General features: G+C 41.4%; 1 protein-coding gene across 1 annotated transcript; it reads right to left on the bottom strand.

The window, feature by feature from the left end:
- Positions 1-18165: 18165 nt before the first annotated feature.
- LOC129725860 (ras-related GTP-binding protein C) lies at positions 18166-19813 on the bottom strand. Its single transcript, XM_055682199.1, has 4 exons — positions 19633-19813; positions 18883-19569; positions 18685-18827; positions 18166-18624 (listed from the first exon to the last, which is right to left on the bottom strand). The coding sequence occupies exons 1-4, from the start codon at positions 19633-19635 to the stop codon at positions 18282-18284; spliced, it is 1176 nt and encodes a 391-aa protein (XP_055538174.1). The 5' UTR covers positions 19636-19813; the 3' UTR covers positions 18166-18281.
- Positions 19814-21339: the final 1526 nt, after the last annotated feature.

Raw genomic sequence — 21339 nt, 5'->3', positions numbered from 1 at the left:
ACCTTAAAATTTATTGCCGGGTCTCGGTAATTTTTGCCGAGAACGGCACCACTGAGTGCTCGGTTGAAAAAATAATGACAGCTGTCACATTTTTTCGTAAATCTCGGTTCAACCTAACTGAAATTTCGGCATACAATATCAGCGAGCTATCACTGCCGAGATTACGAATATTTTGTGCTGAAATTTAAATTAGGAAAACCGAGATTTACGATAAAATGTGACAGCTGTCATTATTTTTTCAACCGAGCACTCAGTAGTACCGTTCTCGGCAAAAATTACCGAGACCCGGCAATAAATTTTAAGGTGTAGATTACAGACATCCACTGAGATTGCTTGAGGAACAATGTTTTGGGAGTTAGGGTTGTTGATATTTTATCGATATTTGATATTATCGATATTTGCTCGTCACAATATCAATATTTTTGACCGATATTGGCGCATTTGATATTATCGATGTTTCGATATTGCGGCTCGATATTGCTGTCCGATATTCTCGGTTGCCATCAGGGGAGTGCTGCCGGCAAAATTTTGCCTACCGATCATAAATTCATCATGGCATCAAAATTAAATTTAAAATGCTTACACACAATATAAGATATTCATTGAAAGTGCACATTATACTGAAAACAAACGTTAAGCAGGGTGACACTCAAAACTCGAAATTAAATTCCCGGTTTTTCCCCGGTTTTTCCCGGTTCGTTCAAATATTTTTCCCGGTTATTTGTACTTCAGAATTCTGCATTTTTTCATACAGTTAAGGGTTAAAAAAGCGTGACTGACGATTTACATCCCATTATCGAATTACATTCTAATATAGTAACTTTTTAAGCGTGTTCACGCTTATTATAATCCAGAGATATTGTTGCAGAAATTCGAAAAATGTGACGGACGTCATCTTTTTCAAGAGGATAACGTTTGCGGTAAAAAAATGGTACCCCGCCACGTCAAAAACGGACATCGTGCGGCACTTTGTAGACGCCTGGTATGCCGTTCCGGCATCAACAATATCTTGACACAATTGGACAACGCTCAAAGCATCGGAAGAAAGCCCAGTTCTGGACGGCCAACGACCCTAAACGACAAGAAGCTTCAAAGGATGCTGAAGAGGAAGACCGAGGGAAAAGTGGCTAAATCGCTGCGTGCACTTGGTCGGGAGGTTGGTGCATGCGGTAAAACAGTGAACAAGTTGTTGGAAACATGGGCATACATGTCAGAAAGCAGCAGTCCCGTCCACTGGTGCTAGTCTCGGAGCTGCAGGCAATGACGCAGCGACAGAGGTTTAAGATGGTCAAGTCGATTTCCCTGGCAAATCGCGATGTGACAGTGGTGATGGACGACGAGACCTATCTAACCCTAGATAACAAAGATTAGTAGGGCACTTTGTAATTTACCTCCCCTACGAAGAAAGTGAGCACCGAGGTGAAGTATATTTCACAGACCAAGTTCCCCAAGAAGGTGCGGCTGTGGCTGACAATCAGCGAGAAAGGGATGTCAAAGTTGCTCTTCTTTTGCTCCGGGCTGGCCGTGAACGAGGAAATTTCCAGTACGAAGTGCCTGCCAGAAGTTGTGTCGTTTATCAAGAAATACCATAAGGGCGAAGACACGGTGTCCTCGCCAGATTTGGCGTCGGCCCACTACTCGAAGCGATCGTTGGAGGAGATGGAGAGTTTCTGGGCATACTTGAAGCGCAAGATCTATTCCAACAATTTTGTCGCGAAAACGGAGGAGGAATTAATAAAAAACACAGAAAAAGCTTGAAAACATGCCTGCACGCAGGTTTTCGTCCGCCATGGCGAATGTTCCGGTTAACTGCCGGAAGGTCGCTCGCAGGTGCGTAGAATTTTTAAAACTTATAAACAACGCATATAATACTAATTACCGGGGACTCCTAGGCCAAATTAAGTTTGTAGGAACCGTTTTTACCTCAACCACCGAAGATTCAATATATAAAAGAATTACACTTAAACACATTAGCTTCAAGAGCACGGGCCGTGGCATTCTTCTTTCTGGCTTCTTCATCTTGATCTGAATTCTCCTTCTTCTTTGTCTTCAACAATTCAATATATCGGCTATGTGAAACGCGAGCGTAATAGATTAACGACTTGGTGATATCAATTTCGTCTTCACCACCGGCATCCTGTACTGCATCGTACACCAATCGCTGGATCAAAATCTCCTTAATAAACACGGTCAAGTTAGGACGTTTCTTGCCTAAATCAGCTATCAGATCTCTACAGAAAGTATCAAGGCGTTTTTCACTACGGCGGTAGGAAGTCAGCAATGTCTCCGTCGAATGCATACCCAACAGTTGTGAGTATTCTTGGCGAAACCTGTCAACTACAGTTCCCGCGAGATTATCTTTGTGAACCATTTGCTCTAGGCAAAATTCGAGCCGTTTGACTGCTACTTCCGGGGAGCTTACCGTGGTTAATTAATTTTCAAGAGAAAGATGAATAAAAACAAAACTGATATAAGCACTGCGAGAAATGAGTTAAATATACTGGCAGCCGGGGTGAGATTGTGCCATCCAGCCCGTGACCTGTCAGCCATCTCTTCCGGGTCAGAAGACCAGTCTTTCTTGGTCGTTTTCGAGAAAACTTATTCCAGGAATTTTAGTGATCGCCATGAGATAGCTGACAATCTCACCCCGGCTTGAAATATTCAGTGAAATTCCCGGTTTTTTTTCCCGGCTCCATACAATTCCAGGTTTTTTCCCGGTTTTCTCGGTTGGGTGGCCACCCTGGTTAAGGCTTGGTTTTCCATTGATAAATATATTTATTCGAAAATAGGTCAATAGAAATCAAAGGACGTTTACTCTATTTCAGCTATTTTAGGGCAAACCAACTAAAAAGTAGGTACCAGAATTGTTGGTATTAGAATCATTAAGTGCTAGATGGAAAATGTAAGCAGTTCGACAGAAATATGGTTGCCATATTTCTTTTTTATTGACAGCATGTATAGAGCGAATTTCCAGAAATTTGGGTGTGAAACTTCTCGGGGCAATAACCACCACATTAAACCGATCAAATGCGATGTCTTGGTGTTACATTGGGATGGCAGGATCGATGAATTTCAGTAAAGAATCGGTGTTACATAAGCGATAACATGAATGTTCAGGTAGGATGCTTCAGTAACTGACTGCTGATTAGTCAATGGATCAGTGACGATTAGGAGACGCGGCTCACGAAACGTCGGTTTAATCTGATTGGAAAATGCACCTTGCGTAAAGCGATCAGCAATCGGCCCGCTGTCCTAACGGACGAGATGAAATAGCAAACACTTCGCCGGAATATGCAATACTAAAGCAGGTATTAGACGACGAAAATATTTGCTATTTTTGGTACGATTTTTATTTGCACAAAAGAAAATCTGTATTAAAAAATAGCAAATATTTGCTTCGTCTAATACCTGCTTAAGGTGAAACCTCATTGAATCCAAAAATGGCCGACTTCGAGTCACCACTTCGAATTTTCGAAAGCACAAGACTCGGAAACAGTTAATGCGTTCTCTGTGAAAATGTTATTTTATGTTTGCTGTGGTGAAGCAAACATAAAAAAGAATTTTCATAGGAAACGCAATGAGTATTTCCGAGTCTTGTGCTTTTGAAAATTCGAAGTGGTGACTCGAAGTCGGCCATTTTTGGATTCAATGAGGTTTCACCTTAAGGCATGAAACATGCTGAACACCAACCCGACCGATCGGGTGAGATTCTCGCCGTAGGTTAATGAACAACTCTACTCACGGCTGTTTGTAAACCTTCGGCAAGAATCTCGCCCGATCGCTCACGTCGGCGTTCAGCTTGTTTCAGGCCTAACTAAAATCCAAACAAAAAATATATGAAGGAAAATATCGATAAAATATCGATATCGACACGTATTATCGATTTCAATATCGATGCCGCTTTCAATATCGATAAAACGAATATCGATATTTTATTTTCAATATCGACAACCCTATTGGGAGTAACATTTTACCCAATCTAAACCGAGGTAGGCCTGATCAGGGATGCCGGGTCATTTTTCCAAATGTCTTAACGTTACAGTAAAAAATGTCTTCACATGGCTTTCAACTCGAGATGGCTCGTTAGAACCGACCAAAGACTGAAAAAATTTTACCGGCAAATCGAAAACTGCCGAGCAAAAAAAAGGTCACCATCTGTGCAAAATGCGGAACATATTTACGGGTTCGCCACAGACGGCAGAATCACGAAAGGCAGAAGCACGAAAAGCAGAATCATGAAAGGCAGAACTCTATGACCGTACACACAAGGCAGAATATTTCAAAAGGTAGAATTTCGAAGGGCACGAAAGGCAGAAACACTGGTAGCAGAACCTGACTCACGATAGCCAAGTGCGTGATGGCAAATTGGTGCGAATCCTGGTCACGGTATCAAAGCTGCTGCTCTACTTTTATTATTTAATATTATTTAGTAACCAGACATAATAACTGGTCATACAGCAATGACCAGTTTTGATGGGAGGTGCAAATCAAGCCTAATTATTAGATCCGAAACGCGCAAACTGGTTTGGCTCAGGTCCTTAACCCTTTAACGGGCCGAGCCTAAAAAATGACATTAAAATTTAATGTTTATTTCTGATCACTAATCATAGCTCGTAATTATTAAGCAGGAAACAACGAAAGTTGTTGGTGGCAATATAGTTGCCACTGCCTTATGGAGGGTTAAGACTCTCACGGCATCGCGGAGAGTAATTTTTCGATGTTAGGTATAACTTACACTAGTCTCAACGGCTTGTTGGTTATAAATAACATAAAACAATTCATGCGACGAAAACGCATAGGGCAAGGTGGTTTCAGCGGTCCGAGCCGGCCGCCGACCCGCCGTCGGAAGCGGCGGTCTCTCGCATACAAATAACTGATCTACTGGTTTTCTAGGATTATTCAAACAGATTTTCTTTCCCTTAGTTAAGTCCGAACGAGCGGTAGCGAGTAAGGACAGCACACACTTGATGATGATGATGATGATGATGATGGTCCCGCCTCTTACCCCTACAAAGGTTTGAGGTAGACGATTTATCTATTAGATAATTAGTTATTACTTCAATGCAACCAGAAAGCAAAAAAAAACGGACTGGTTTTGTCAATACAGATATAAAATCCTCCATAATATTCCAATGCTTAAACGGCTGTATTACTGAATAAAAAAAATTTAAACACAAATTTCTAAGCCGTTCTACGACCAAGATTACCAAATTCTAATTATTTTACTTCTTTCAATCAATTGAACATTATTCACATCTGAATTAAGCCAACACCCAATCTAGCCCACAGCTAAATTGCTACAGTCCCAACAAGGCCATTCCCGCCGAACTCAGCAAGCAAAGCACAGGTAAACCGTGAACTTAACATGAGACTCATGAGGATGTCCCCACCTAGGGAAGTCTAGAAAATTTCCAACCCGAAAAAGTCCTAGAACAGCTAGGAATTTCAACGTCCAAAGACAATCAAAAGTGTCATAATTTTCCCGAGTAATCCGACGTATGTCCAGAACTACTTAAAAGTTTATTGTGTCACAAAAACTCAATTTTCATAACATACATCAGCAAAATACATCTGTATGTATGTAAATAAAAAAAAACCTTTATTTTTCAAAATGTCAAATATTAATTTAAGAAAGGTAGTCAATTATATCTGTGTAACGCGCGCGATTCTCAAACCTTTGTAGACTTCTCATTTTTTTTTTTTTTACTACAACATTAAATACAAAATCCATCATTATCATCGGGACGAACATAATAGTTTTTACAATGCTTAAATAAATACTAAAAAGCTATTACAGCAAAAGTCCACATAAAATCATCCGTTATAAAAACTTCGTCAATTTAGTGCGTGAATTGTAAAACATTTCTGTTTAGCTGCCTAAAAAACAGCTTTGACGTGTGAAATACATTGTCTCTTGAACTCAAGTAGCGTTGCTGCACGTTTGACCTGTGTAGGCATCGAATTGAACACCTTAATTCCTTAAAAAATAATGAATTCTGCGAAGCTCCAAAAATAAAATTTGGTGTTCGAATTTCTGTCGCGTTTCTAGTATTGTATCTATGAATATCACTTCCTCTCACAATTCGATCACACAAATATCGAGGCAGCAATCCGTTAACTATTTTAAAAATGAACACCATCGTCATGAACACAATTCGCTGCTTCACAGATAACCATTGCAAGGCATCCAACATCAAGGCCGAGGAAGTGAATCTACTACATCTCAAAATTAACCGCATAACTTTATTCTGCAAACGCTGTAACCTCGATATTTGAGTTTCATTTGCCAAAAATAAAATGGAAGAGCAAAAGTCCAAGTGGGGAGAGATGATTGATTTATAGAGATGAATCTTGCTAAAAGTACTCAACTCTTTATTAAAACGACAGAGAATTCCATATTTTTTGGCAATTTTCTTGATGACATTGTCAATATGAATATTGAACTTAAGTTTGTCATCAATAGTCACGCCAAGATATTTCATCTCACGTACGCGTTCAAGTGTCTCGCTGTCAATTTCCACAGAGACATTTTCAGTAACACGGTTGCGCGAAATAACCATAAATTTAGTTTTACTTATATTCAGTTTTAGTTGTTTGAATTTCAACCATCTACTCAGCGAACTTGGACAATAGAGTCGGCCAAAGGCCGCGAGTATGTGTTGTTAAAAAGAAAACAGACCATTTTTTGATTCTGCCATTCGTTATTCTGCCTTATGAAATATTCTGCCTTTCGTATTTCCGCTTTTCGTGGTTCTGCCTTTCGTAGGAGACCCATATTTACATATTTTCTTATGTCTTCACATACTTTCGAATGTCTTCCATTTGTCTTCACAAACAAGGATGTCCTCATCGCAGGGTAAATGTCTTGCACTTGAAGACATGTCTTCCAATCTGGCATCGCTGGGTCTGATAATCATCATTGCTGGCCACGCTCATCTTTACCGTAGCATGAGACATTATAAAGGATAATGATGCGGCACGTACTGAATAGGACACTAACTTCAGTAACGAGACTAACTTCAGTAACGAGAAGTTCATCGTACAGAATAAAGTTGGATCTGATACGATTATCAAATCTACATGGTAAAGAGTTTAGATGCAACTTAGCTCATTTAAAAATTAGACAGAGTTGGAGATAATGATACGGATGATTCGTTACCGAGCAGGTTCGAAATCCTAGTTCTGCGGGAGTACCAATGAAGAGAACAAGGAAGGCCCCAAGTAAATATGACGATTATATTGCTTATTAAAAGTAAATTAATAAATCAACAGGTTATAGTTTAATTCATTTTATTCCTAGGGGGGATTGTAGTATATTAGTTATTTTTACAAGACAAGACAACACACATATGTTGTAAGAACAATAAGTGTTGTCTTGTCTTGTCCTGCGTCGCGTAATGTCATCGAAACATCGAAAATACAGTTAATAAGAGTGTAGTACCGTGAGGATTTAAGATTCGGGAATCAGCATTAGAAAGGAATTCGTGAGACGACATCCTAGCGAAGAGGTCGCTTTTTATATGGGTTATAACTTTTTTTTGGTTATAAACCCTAACTATCGTTTAGTCTTAGCAATAACGGCGGATCGATGACTGACAACGAGGAGTTTTTCATCACACCCAAGTCATTCATCTCTTCAATCTTATAACGTTCGTTGCCTTCGTGTACAGGTCTGTTTGCTCGGTAGTGAAGATTGATGTCGACTAGTCTCTGGATTATTAGCTCATCTAATGCAGCCGCATTCCGCCGGTTTCCGCTAGGGATTTGCAATTCAAGTCCTCCAGAACTTCGACCAATCAGACTGCTTCAGACACAGCTGCGCCTAGTGCAACATATTCCACTTCGCTCGAAGACATTGGCACCGTTGGTTGCTTAGGACTTATCCAGGAAATCGTTGAACCGTGAACTTAAACAGTATATGTGTCGGAGGTCCAGTGTGCGTCAACCTGTAACGTAGGCCCATGGTGATTGTTCCTCTGAGGTACCTGATAATCCACTTCAATGTCTGCCAATGGTTCTCCGATGGTGTTTGCTTCCCATGTAACTCACTGGATAACACAGACGCGGAGGGACGCACAACATTAAATACATAGTGCTGCCCAGCAGCTCTCGATATAGAGTTCTCCATTTGATTCTGTATCAGTGTGATGCACTAATGCTAGTGAGATAGTCTTCTTTGTTAACTGTAAGAGATTTTTCTGTTAGCTCTAAGAATCTCGAACAAAAAAAAAATTAACAGAGATGAATTCACACTATCTTAGATTGCAATGGTGCTAATGTTCATCAGATCTTGCTGCAATCGAACAGATCAAACTTCTTCAGAATTTTGGTAATGGTAGAATCTTGGGACAGCCTCAGGTCGCCACGGTCCACTTTGTATTCAAGTCTTAAGAACTTCGCTTCTCCGCAATCAGTCATCTTGAACTTATCGGAAAGACGACGCTTCAAAATTTCAATTGTTCTGATGCTCCGGTCGACTATCAAATGGTCATCCACGTGGAGCACCAAATAAATTTCATCGCCGTCAATGGTAGACAAGTAGAGACAGTAATCATAATTGGAACTGCGGAATTGAATGGCAATGGCTAACACCACTCGAACTAAGGACAGCTTGTCTACTGGGACGAACGTATCGTCGAAGTCAATGCCAGGGAGTTGAAGAAATCCCTTAACCACCACTTACTTACTTAGATGGCCGTACGTCCTAAAACATGGCCTGCATAACGTGGTTCCGCCAATTCACTCGGTCCTTGGCTGCCTGCCTCCAGTTCCGCGGGACCCGGTACTTTGCAGATCGTGCTCCATCTGGTCCACCCTTCTCGCCCCTCGCCTTCTCGTTCCCGCCGGATTTGAAGCGAACACCAATTTTACAGGGTATCTATCCGGCATTCTAGCTACATGCCCTGCCCAGCGTATCCTTCCAGCTTTAGCCACTTTCTGAATACTGGGTTCGCCGTAGAGGCGCGCAAGCTCGTGGTTCATCCTACGCCTCCACGCTCCGTTCTCCTGCACACCGTCAAAGATGGTTCTTAGCACCCGACGTTCAAAAACTTCGAGTGCTCGCAAGTCCTCCTCGAGCATTGTCCACGTCTCATGCCCGTAGAGAACGACCGGTCTTATTAGCGTTTTGTACAGGATACACTTGGTGCGAAGACTCAGATTATGCGACCGTAGTTTTTTATGGAGGCCATAGTATCCCTTAACCTCAACCACCAATCGTGCCTTATAACGAACCGGTCGTCCGGTCTCAACCTCCTTGAGTCGAAACATCCACTTCGTTTTTAGCAGTTTCACGCCAACCGGACACACCATCAGCTTCCATACATGATTAATCATCATGGATTCCAGTTTGTCCTGCAAGGTTGATACCAGTGATCACGATCCTCTCGAGCATCAATCTTGTTGCATGTTTCAGGAACATTTGACGAGTAAGGAGAACCAACAGCATTTGAAGCCGGTAAGATAACTAAGGAACTTACCGAGTAACCTGCGCACCCGTTCGCTGCGCCATGTGGACTGCCGCTTGAGCCGAAAGACATATTCAGATCTAAGTGCGAAGGAAGCGAGGATTGCCTAGTTGCACCACGGAAATGGTTTGTTACGCTGCATCTTTGGGCCCACCTTCGGACTTCATCATCACTGTCGATCGGATCCTTCTGGACGATTTCTTTCGCAGATACCATACCTTTCTCTTCCTTCTCTGGCTCGTAATTCAATGACACCACCTGTCTTTCTTCAGCATAATCTGCAGCTTTGATTACCCACGGATAGCAGCTCTTAAACTTGACGTCAAGAGCAATCCTCGTCCCATAGTCGGTAGCCATTGCATATCCGACCATGAACAGTTAATGACGGTTGACATACAACTTCTTCTTTGTTGATTCGGTATCCACGCAAAAGTTTGGCATCCAAAGACACGCATCTTCTTCAAGCTTGGTTTTCTTCTGTACCATAACCCAGCTGGGGTGACGTTTCTGGCTTCGGTTGACTATGAACTCGGCAGACAACACAGCTCCACACCAAAGCGACTTTGGTGCGTTGGCTTCAATCAACATCGTACGTACCTTTTCAATGCAGTGTTCACGTCCTTGATCCACAGTGAGTTTTGAATGTTCTGTTCCACGCGCCGCTGTTGTCATCGCCTCAAATTTTTGAAATTTATCAAACACCGCTGACTTCTTCCGCAGTAGATACACCATAGCAAAATGGGAACGATCATCGATGAGCGTTACAAAAATAACAGCAACATTTTCACTGATGTGACCAAGACGACGATGTCATCATAACACCACAGTTACTCTTTCCGTTGATTGAGCTGGCTTCTTTGGCCACCGAAGATTCTTCGCTCTTTGCCACACCAATGTACACCGGTCGATCCAAGATTTCAACGGACGAAAAAATGCTGCTTCGAATTTACCATATGGTCACTGGCCCCCAAATCCAACAGGAATTCTATCTTATCGTTGTTTCCTCCATTATCCGCCATTAAAACAACCAATCTTGACTCGACAGCCCGTCCGTCAGCAAAGTTGACCGGAAATCTCTCATCATGTGACCACGTTTGCCGCAGGTGTGTCAGTTGCCGTTAAAACTTGGAGCTTATTGCCTACCTACGTTGGTCTCCAGTGAATGCCGTGGGTTTTTCATCGTTGGTGTGTACCCTGTCCAAACGCTTCGACTCATCGCACAGCAACCCAGTGTTCATAACCTCGTGTGTCTGTTCGTTTTCGTAGGATTCCGGTAGAGTCAAACTCAATGCTGCACAGACATCACTCTCTTCAAGCTTCGGTCACCCGGACAGTTTTAGGTCATCCGTATAAGTTTTCAGCTATTGGGGCTTATTACAGATGTCACCTCACGGTGAGAACGAAGTGAAAAAATCTCAGGGTGAAAAAAGACGCGTGCAAATCAAATGGGAATCACTTTCACCGTGCCTATTACGGTTGTCACTTCACCGTGAGATGACTCCCGTAACAAGCCCCATTACCAAGAAACAAACCGACGTAATTTTTAAGCAAATAATAAAAGCAACAGCTCCAAATTACTCCCTTGAGGTACACCGCTCAAGTGAACAAACGAAGTTGAGATACACGCTCCCAATTTCACACGAAGTGATCGGTCACACAGGTATAACCTAAGTTATGCAACTAAGTTGTCAAAAAACACCAGGCAGGTTTATTATACACAATAGTATACGACGATAATTTCTGTAGAATGCGTCTTTCAATTCCATATAAACCATCGAAGTCTTTCAATTCCATCACGTCCAGTGGACAAGGGATTTTTGGGCTTAATGACCGCGGCAGTAATCATCGATTGCGTGATATCGAACGTGTCCAGAAGTACCGTGAAGGTGCCATATTCTGCGCAGTTAAGATTATTTCAAAAGTTCAACCCTAGTTCGCAGATTTTTTACATGCATTCAAACAAATAATAGGTCCCACATGTTGTATGACTTTCGAAAATACAGAAAAAAACAAAAAGTTAGACACATGTACAACCAAAAACAACAGTATGAGAAGAAAATTTTGCATTTATGTTTGGTGCCTAATTCTGCGCACTTGTTTGAGCATGTTCCTAATTCTGCTCAGATTTGTTACTAAGTCTGCGCAGCCAAAAAATAACATTGATTGTTTTAACAAAATTGTTTATTTAAAAAAAAACATTTTCAACATTTTCTGTAGAAGTTTCTCCATCATTTGAAGCCTTTGTTAATGTTTGTTTTTGGCGCTTCTCTTGTACTAACTGTTTTTTCTTTTCACCTTGCAAAACTCAGTGGTCTGAAGAGAAACGTGCGATTTATGGCCATCTATGAAAAGTAAAATGGGAAGAGCTACCTTGTATCGCAGTAGCCATGGGTGGAGAACATTTTTTAAATATTCATAAAAAATCTCATGCCACCGATACATTTTTCTCAATAGACCAACCATCCGGAGTACTATTGACGAATTCTGCCGGCAGACGGTTTCCAACGAAACTAGGTCGCCCAATCGATTTAAGGTAATGTGCCACAGATGTCTTTAACCTCTGAGAATCCACCGGAAATCCAGCTCTCGCTATCTGAATAATCCAATCGACAATCCCGCCTTCCTCTTGCGTTGTGAACGCTTTTGGCCTCCCGGAACGCGTCGCAGAGTTTAACTAAACACCAGCTGAAAACTTTGCACGAAGTGTGCTTTCGAGAATCCCATATTTCCTTGCGGCTCGGCGTATGGAAAAGCTGTAGAATTAATCCACCTGCAGAGTCCGTGGGATCACACGAAAAAGGAAAACTGTGATGAAAAACCAATAAAGCACGCGGTTTGCTGAGCGAATAAAAGAAACGTGTATTTCATATAGCGAGGGTAACGAAAGAATGAAGAAAGAACAAATCAATGTAACGTATGTTCGAAGGTAACGATCATCTTGTATAAACAAGGTGTGTATCTTAAGGTAGTCATTTTTGTCCAACACTCCTCCTGAATGACTACCGACAGTTAGTCAGATAGTCCCACTGAATCCACAAATTTCTTCAGCAATGCTGGTCCCAAAGGCTTCGTAAGTGCATCCGCAATCATGTCACCTGTAGGACAAAAGATAAGTTTTACTTCTTGCCGTTCGCAAAGCTCACGAATGTAGAAACTGTTTGTATCGATGTGTTTAACACGACCGCTGATCCGTTCCGCTTTAGCAAAGCTAAGACATCCTTGGTTGTCTTCATTGATGATCGTTGCACCACTCTGCGGTTCGTTTAAATCCCGTAACAAACGTCGTAGCCAGACTGCCTCCTGACAGGCTACCGTGAGTGCATTGTACTCTGCCTCTAAAGAAGACAAAGCAACGCTATCTTGGCCTTTGCTCATCCATAAGAGTGGCCCACCACCGAAAAAGAACACTACTCCCGTTGTAGAACGTCGAGTCTGCCTATCTCCAGCCCAATCCGAGTCTGAATAACCAACCAAATTCCAACCATCTCTAGGACCAAACGTCAACTTGTAGTCTTTTGTCGAATTCAGATATCGTAAAATCCTTTTTGCTGCGGACCAATCACCTTTCTACCAAGCAAGCCCACACTAACGGATAGATCAGGCCTTGCATTCACAGCCAGGTATAATAGTGCTCCAATTAAACTTCTATATAGAGTCGTATCAGTAAACATTTCGCTATTGTCGTTCGCTGTGGTGTAACCAGGATCCATCGGCGTCCGTGCAGAATGAGCATTCTGCATCCTAAATTTTCTGATGAGGTTTTCAATATAGGCTGTTAAACGTAACGTGTAATAATCGCCAACTTTCTCAATTTCGAAACCGAGAAAATGCCTTACAAAACCAAGTGACGTAATGTCAAATCTTTTTCTTAATTCAATGAAAATTTTATCGATTTCTGATTCATCGACGCATCCCATCAACAAATCATCAACCTACACAAGCAAATAGATTGTAACGCCAGCATTCTGACGTACGTAGAGGCACGAATCGGAATCACATTGAGGAAATTTAAGCTCGAGTAAAACTGCGTGTAGTGCCTTATTCCAACAACGTGCAGATTGTTTGAGCCCGTATATACTTCTTTGTAACTTGCATACGATACCTTGTTCTGCTACTTCAAACCCAGGTGGCTGCCTCATATACAGCTCCTCTTCGATCGTACCATTTAAATACGCCGTTTTTACATCATATTGCTTTAACAACAGCTTTTGTTTAGCTGCAACAGCCAATAGCGCACGAAGAGTCGACTGACGAGTGACTGGAGCGAATACTTCCGAGTAATCGATCCCAAATGCTTGTGCGTAGCCCTGAGCTACAATACGCGCCTTATGCTTGACCACTGTTCCTGTTTCATCTCTTTTTAGCTTGAATACCCATTTTGATCCAATAATTCTTTTTCCTATAGGTCAAAACAACAAGGCTCCACGTTTTGTTTATCTCATGTGCTTTCATTTCCTCACGCATTGCTTCCTTCCATTCGGGAACAGCCATGGCTTCTTCGAAGTCGTAGGGTTCTTCATCACTCGATACTTGTCCGACAATGAAATCATCGTATCTACTTGGTAATACTCCACGTCCATGCCGGTCCTCTCTCCTCATTGATTGTTCTGCTTCGTAATCGTCATAACCAAGAAAATCACTCGTGTCACTCGCATCTTCATACACCGAATCCTCACGAGTATCAAGCTCTACCGCTTCCTGATGACCATTATCTATAAATATTTCATTTTGGTTTCCGTTTTCAGTATCCGATTTAGCTTTCTGTTCAGTCTCTGGTTCCATCATCTTCTCCTCTTGTTGCTCTGATCCATTGCCTAATTCCAAAAAATGTGCATCTCGACTAATAACAATCTTATCAGTTTCACGATCCACGAAACGATACGCTTTATGATTATCAGCGTATCCCAAAAAGACCAACTTTTGTGCTTTTGGCTGGAACTTCTTCCTTTTTACGTCTGGAATGTGCACAAAAGCGTGACATCCGAAAATACGCAGTTTCGAAAGATCCGGCTTTGATCCGGTCCACAACTCAAACGGAGTACGGTCTACTGCTTTCGATGGCATTTGGTTTTGGATATAGACAGCTGTAAGAACTGCTTCTCCCCAAAAACGTTTATCCATGTCTGCATCCAATAGCATACAATTTGCCATTTCTTGTAGCGTTCGATTTTTCCTTTCAGCTGTACCGTTGGACTGAGGTGAGTACGGAGTTGTATACTGTGCTCTGATCCCCTCAGCTTTATAAAATTCCTTCAGTCTTTCGCAGGTATATTCTCCACCACCATCTGATCGCACAACTTTAGCTTTGCGACCAAACAAATTTTCCGCCCAACGTACGTACTCTATTATTTTGTCAGCAGCTTCACTCTTAGCCTTTAGCAAAAATACTACACAAAACCGGCTATAATCGTTGATAACGACCATAAAATACTTATTGCCACTTGGTGTCAGGTTTTCCATAGGACCGCTGAGATCGGTGTGTATGAGATCTAGAGGCTGCTTTGACTGACGCTTTATTATTTGAGGAAAAGGATTTCGTGTTAATTTTCCTTTGAGGCAACATTCGCACACGATCCGCTCTCCACAATCTGTCAACGACATACCATTCGCCAATCCCTTAGACTGTATATCGCTTATAACATCCACGCTCTGGTGTCCCATTCTACGATGCCAAGTGTGTTGACATAGCCCATGGTGCTTCGAAGTAGCTACCATGCAACGCTCTGCTATTTTCAGTTTGTATTGATTTCCAGCCGTCTCACCGACCGCAACAACAACACCATCAGTTGATTTAATTTCACAGTGATTCGCTCTGAAGATAACATTGAAACCTTTTACTGCTAATTTCCGGACTGATATGAGACCTCCTTCCAACGTAGGCACGTACAAGACATTCTCCAGTGTAATAGCTACACGATTTCCCAAATCGTTCACACCGAAGACAATGCCACTGCCACATCCAGCAGATTTAGTTTTGCTTCCATCAGCCAACGTAACCTCGATTATGACATCTCTCTTGAATACGTTGAAGAAACTGCGGTCATTCGTCATATGACAAGTGCAGCCACTGTCAATGGTCCAAGCATCAGGAATTACATTTCCTGCCAGAAAACATACCGCGCCACACACTGAACTGCTCTTTCCTGCTCGATTCTGTGACACTGGCTGAGCCTTTACGTGCTTCGCTTGTTGCTCTGTAGCATGTTTCTTCGACCTCTCCGAGTTTTCTTCTTTCTTCGATGCGAGAAACTTCCGACAATTTCTTTTGAAATGCCCCGACTGGTGGCAGTAAAAACACTTTTTACCTTCAGTTTTCTGAAACACGTTCGTTTTCAAAGCCTTCTCTGATGCTGCTTGCTTTACCGATAAGCTTTCGCGTTTCTGGTATTCATCCCGCAATCGCACTATCACAAGATCCATCGTAAGTTCTTCCTGACGTCGATTTTCCAATGTGGTAACAAAATTACTATACGATGCCGGCAAGCTGCGTAACAGCATTATTATTCGTAGCAGCTCCCCCAGTTCAACACCAGCATTATCGAGTCTTTCGAATAAGTCCTCCACCTGCTCGATATGTTTTTCTACATCGCCGTTTTCATCCAAATTTAAACCACACAGTTGCTGAAGGAGTGACGCCTGGTTCCCGATCGTTGCTTTCTCGTGGTGAGATTGCAAATTTTGCCACATCTCCCGTGCAGTTATAGCCTTTTTCACAAAACGTAACTGACTATCCTCCACGAAAAGTGCAATGGTCGTGCGAGCTTTTCGGACATTTTTATTCCACAGCTCCAACGCCGCACCGTCAATTTCCTCTGGTTTGATCTTTTTAACAACGTCCCAAATGTCATCTCGTTCAAGCATCGTTTGCATTCGGTACTTCCAAGATACATAATTGCTGTTGTTGAGTTTGGCAAACGTAATTTTCACGCTTTCCGCCATCTTATTATCTGCTCCTTTTCTCCGCACACAGTCCTCGGAAAATAATGATTATTCTGGTACACAGCTTTTCACGTTTATTCACCAGATTTAACTTAATCGATACTGGGACCGATAACCTGTAGAATTAATCCACCTGCAGAGTCCGTGGGATCACACGAAAAAGGAAAACTGTGATGAAAAACCAATAAAGCACGCGGTTTGCTGAGCGAATAAAAGAAACGTGTATTTCATATAGCGAGGGTAACGAAAGAATGAAGAAAGAACAAATCAATGTAACGTATGTTCGAAGGTAACGATCATCTTGTATAAACAAGGTGTGTATCTTAAGGTAGTCATTTTTGTCCAACAAAAGCCTCTTCTTACTTTGTCCACATTCGCAAGCATTTTGTTCTTATCATATTACATGTGCTTCCGCCTAGTTTTGCCAGAATTCATCTCTGTGAAACTGCGTATAGTTAGGAACACAAAAAACAAATTTGGTGCGTAAATCTGCGCATTATTTTTTTGCACTTTTTCAGTACTGTGCGCTACTTAGCGTAAGCTAATATTTCATTTTACCTAAATCATGACTAATACTAACTTTTATTACCAATTACGATGTTTGTTTAAATCGTTGCACTCGTTTTAAGAGGAAATGAATAAAACTATTTCCTGCCGTTGTCTTTTCGTTACTACGAACAAAGGTGTTTGCGACGTTGATCGTATTGACAATTCAGTTTTTTTTTTCTTTTATTCGCATGTATTCTTGATATTATTGTGACCACTGACACAGAATCAATAATTCTGTTTAAGAAAAATAAAATATTATGCTCATAGTTACAAAAAATACAATAAAACATAAGTATAACAAAAATTGCGCAGAATTAGGCACGGTAACGGTACATCAGCAGGAACATCAACAACAATAGCTTGCACTTATAGCTGCTATAAATGCCTATACTTGCACTACCCCATGATCAAAAGCGATGTTCGGTGCAAATACAGAAGTAAAGAATTCAGCTAACTGTTCACATGTAACAGCATCCGAATACGATTTATAGTCGTCAAGAAATGTGGGCGATGGAATGACTGAATTTTTCCTCTTTAAATTGACAAAATTCCATAAGATTTTAGGATTATGCTTTAAATTTGATTGAACTTCCAATACGTACGATTTGTACAAGCACCTATTTAATCTCCTTTCTATAGAACTCCTGTATATTTAACTCTGACGACATCTCATTACGTTTCTCTGATTTAAAAAAAAATTCAGTGTTCAGAACTCATTTCTGGGAGTCTGAGCTCCAATCACAATCTAGTCACTGGATATCGGATGACCCAATTCGTTGTAAGCTACGGCTATGAAGACCTTTAATCATTTTACTTAGTCCTATGTCACCATTTCATACAGTCCCTTGGACTGTTCGAGTTTGAGTTTGAGCGTGTTTGCGGTGAGCACGTGCGTCTCCGTTTGGATGTCTCGTTTCCAAATATTTGAACATAGAAAGTAAGTGCTTCTAATCGCGACTGAGTTTATCAACCTCAGGTCATGTTTGGTAAAACTGTATTTTGAAGATTTCGCACTCAAGCTTCTGATTTGCTGCGGTCTCTACCAAGCACCGAGTTTGCATATGGCTATGGTTTATTAATTTTTTACTTTCTCGCTGCTGTGTCCTCAATAATTTTGTATAAAATTTCTCGAAGATGCTGAAAACTGCTCCATAGTGGAGATATTGTGAAAGATAATTTATAATAATAAGCGCCAAAACCACATGAAAAATTGGAAGAACATCAAAATTCACTGTTTAATTGGTACTATTTCAAGTAAACTTAAAACCCAGACTACAAATATTTTTTTCTTTACATAAACCGTGTCAAACATAAAATAGATTAACTCTAGGCTAGCGATGACGTATTAATATGATGTTCCATATCCTCCGACACGCTACCATTCAATGGAACCGATCCGCGATACTCGCTCTCATCATCCTGGTCCTGATCGATTGCTTCCGTCTTTTGGCTTTTCAGCCGCAGCTCAAAAACCTGTGTGATGGCCTCGCGGAAGCACAGAAAGTTATACTCGATAACACCCTGGCGCGAAAAGTTCTCTTCGCGAATGATACAGACTAGTGCAAGGAACTTGTTGACTTCGCGCAGATACAGAACGGTACTGTTGTTCATCTTGATAAGACTGGAGCTCAGATTGTCGAATGCTGGAACGTCCGGGTCGTCCTTTGAACTACAATTATCACGTTATAGTGATATGTTAAAAGATAAAGGTCTAAACCAAAATGATTACCCATAAATACAGGAAAGATCTATCACAACGTCTATCATATCGCAACAGAGCTCGTAGCTCTGCATATCAACTGGTGAACAATCGGTTGCAATATAAATCTTTGAAACTACATCAAACAGAAAGGCTTTCTCGATTCCAGAGTTCTAAAACATACTTTTCCTATCATCAATGACCTAAAATTGTATTTTATATACTTACCGAAATGAAGATATTCAACAAGTTTTCCAACGTTGGCAACTGAGGAATTAGTTTTTGAACCACCTTCGAGAACGCCTCGAAGATCGAGTGGTCGTAGATAGAGGTAAGATGGAAGCTAAGATGAACCCCCTCCAAGCCAGCATCCGCCAAATCGTCCGTAGCTCTCGAGTGGATATCGCGTTGCGATTCCATTTTAAAGTCATCACTCACACCGTCCACTTTGTGTATGAAAACCTCAAACTTTATCCTAGGATTAACTTTGTACGCTTTCGTAACCGTCTGATTCAGTTTGGCCAGCGCTTCGATGTAATCATCCTGTGCGTCAATCACAAAAACGAGCGCCCCACAGCCGCCAAAAATCATATCCGAATCGAACGTGGGATCGAAAAAGTCTATCTGCCCTGGAAAGTCCCAAATCTGGAACTGCACAAAGCTACTGTTGTTGATGTCGTCTTTGACGATTTTGTTTGTCGACTCGAGAAAGAGTGTTTCGTTGGGTGACATTTTGTGGAAGACCACCTTCTGGATAGAGCTCTTGCCGGATCTGCGCAAACCCATTAGCAAAATTCTCGGTTTGTCTTCTGCCGATCGCGAACCGTTATCCTCGTGATCAAAGTTTCCGTAGCCAAAGTCTTTCGGGAACGATCCCACCTGATATCCCATTTGTTCTTCCTCATCCTGGTAGCTCTGCAACAGACAGCACACAAGGTCAAGTATTTACGTGTTTGGGTTACGTATCACCAGACTTACCATGATTGAATGAAGAAGTTAGTAAAATAGACGAAAAGTAAAAAATTTCAATAGTTATCGAACCGACTCGGTTTTTATCAATTGAATTACTGTAGCGAAATAATAACAAATAAATGATGAGGCAATGAGTTCTGCTCCACTTGCTGTAGTCAGCCTGCCTATACACCAGAGTAGGGAACCTGTATATTAGAGAAATGACAAGACACTCACCGTTAAGGCAACTGTCAACATCAAAACGGATAACGGCAATGCAAAATTATACAGCTCGCCCGTTTTGATGTTGACAGTTGCCTTAACGTTGAGCCTCTCGGCGTCTCTCTGGTGTATAGGCTGACTAACTTGCTGTCAGTCGGTCTCGACAATGTTGTTTTTGCAATGATTTGCTTTGCCTCTTGTGGTTGTGTTCAGAATGTTTCCATGGTGTTCGTGAAGCACGGGGTAACTCAAAAATGACGGCAATTGGACTGACATTTGTAAGGTTTTAGGAACAGGAATTCAATCTTGGATTGAAGCGTTTCCGAAACCCATTAAAATTAAAGAAAACTATCAGCAATCTATATAAACATATTGGATAACAAATTTATTACAACTATTTCTTCTATTTTCGATTTATTGACATCCTATGTAAAAATTCAATTTAATTAGTTGTATTCAAGCATATTTTGATGAGAGCGGGGGCCTAGTGTGGTTGGTAACGTCTCCGCCAACCACGCTCGGTTCGAATCCCACCGCCGACATAGGTGTCGATGGTTGTGAGGTGGCGTGATCCACTCACAACCAACCCAACTGGTCTAGATTCAATCCTAGCCGACACCGGGAGATTTTCTGAGGCGAAAAAATCTCTGGGATCACGCCTTCCATCGCATGAGGGAGTAAAGCCATTGGCGCCGGTCCGTTAATAAACGGGTCGTGAGTTAATAAACGGGTGTGGAGTCGCCTCCCTGGGCGTCGGTGATTGGCCACAACAGTGGCGGAACTAGACCGACGGAAAATAAGCGAGAATAAAAAAAAAGCATATTTTGATTGAAACATTACGATTTGCTACTTCCGGTTATTCGCCGTTAAAAAAATATTTCGTTTCTTCATTGCACTATTTTACATGTTAAAAGCTGTGCTGCTACTGCCAACAAGGTCATTTATTCTATGAATACAGTCACGGCATAATGCATCAGCTGGATACATTTGTGAAAATTCTCGTTACCGGAATAATAGCAGCGATATTGTTTGCAATCGCGCAAGGGTGAGCAACATGAAATACTACAATTGGGTTGTTTAGCTATATCAGTTTTTTATATCATCTGAAAGATCTGCATTTTCTAAGTAAAACGTGATTTAAAAAAAATTTCTACCGTTGTCCTTCGCTTTTTAAACCACGATTTAAAACTGCTCGAAATCGCTACAATGACAGACAGTTCGCCCATATACCAACTGTCATTGTAGCGATTTAGACCGAGTTTTTATTCTTCATTTAAAAAGCGAAGGATAGTGACATGAAGTTTAAAAAAATCACGTTTTGCTCGGAAAATTACACTCTTTCAGATGATATATAAAAATCGAAAATCCATGAATAGCTAAACAACCCCATTTTGCCAAATACCTCTATAACATTACTTTTTGCTAGGCAAGGTGATGTTCTTGTTTTTGCATCAATTAATCCGAATGCATCTCGCCCTGCAACTGCTGGCGCGAGTCCTACTGTTGCAGCCG

Source organism: Wyeomyia smithii, chromosome 2 (genome assembly GCF_029784165.1).
Source record: "Wyeomyia smithii strain HCP4-BCI-WySm-NY-G18 chromosome 2, ASM2978416v1, whole genome shotgun sequence".
In the NCBI taxonomy this organism is placed as follows: Eukaryota; Metazoa; Arthropoda; class Insecta; order Diptera; family Culicidae; genus Wyeomyia; species Wyeomyia smithii.
Note: the sequence above shows the minus strand (reverse complement) of the source record. Positions and strands in the feature narration are given on the sequence as shown.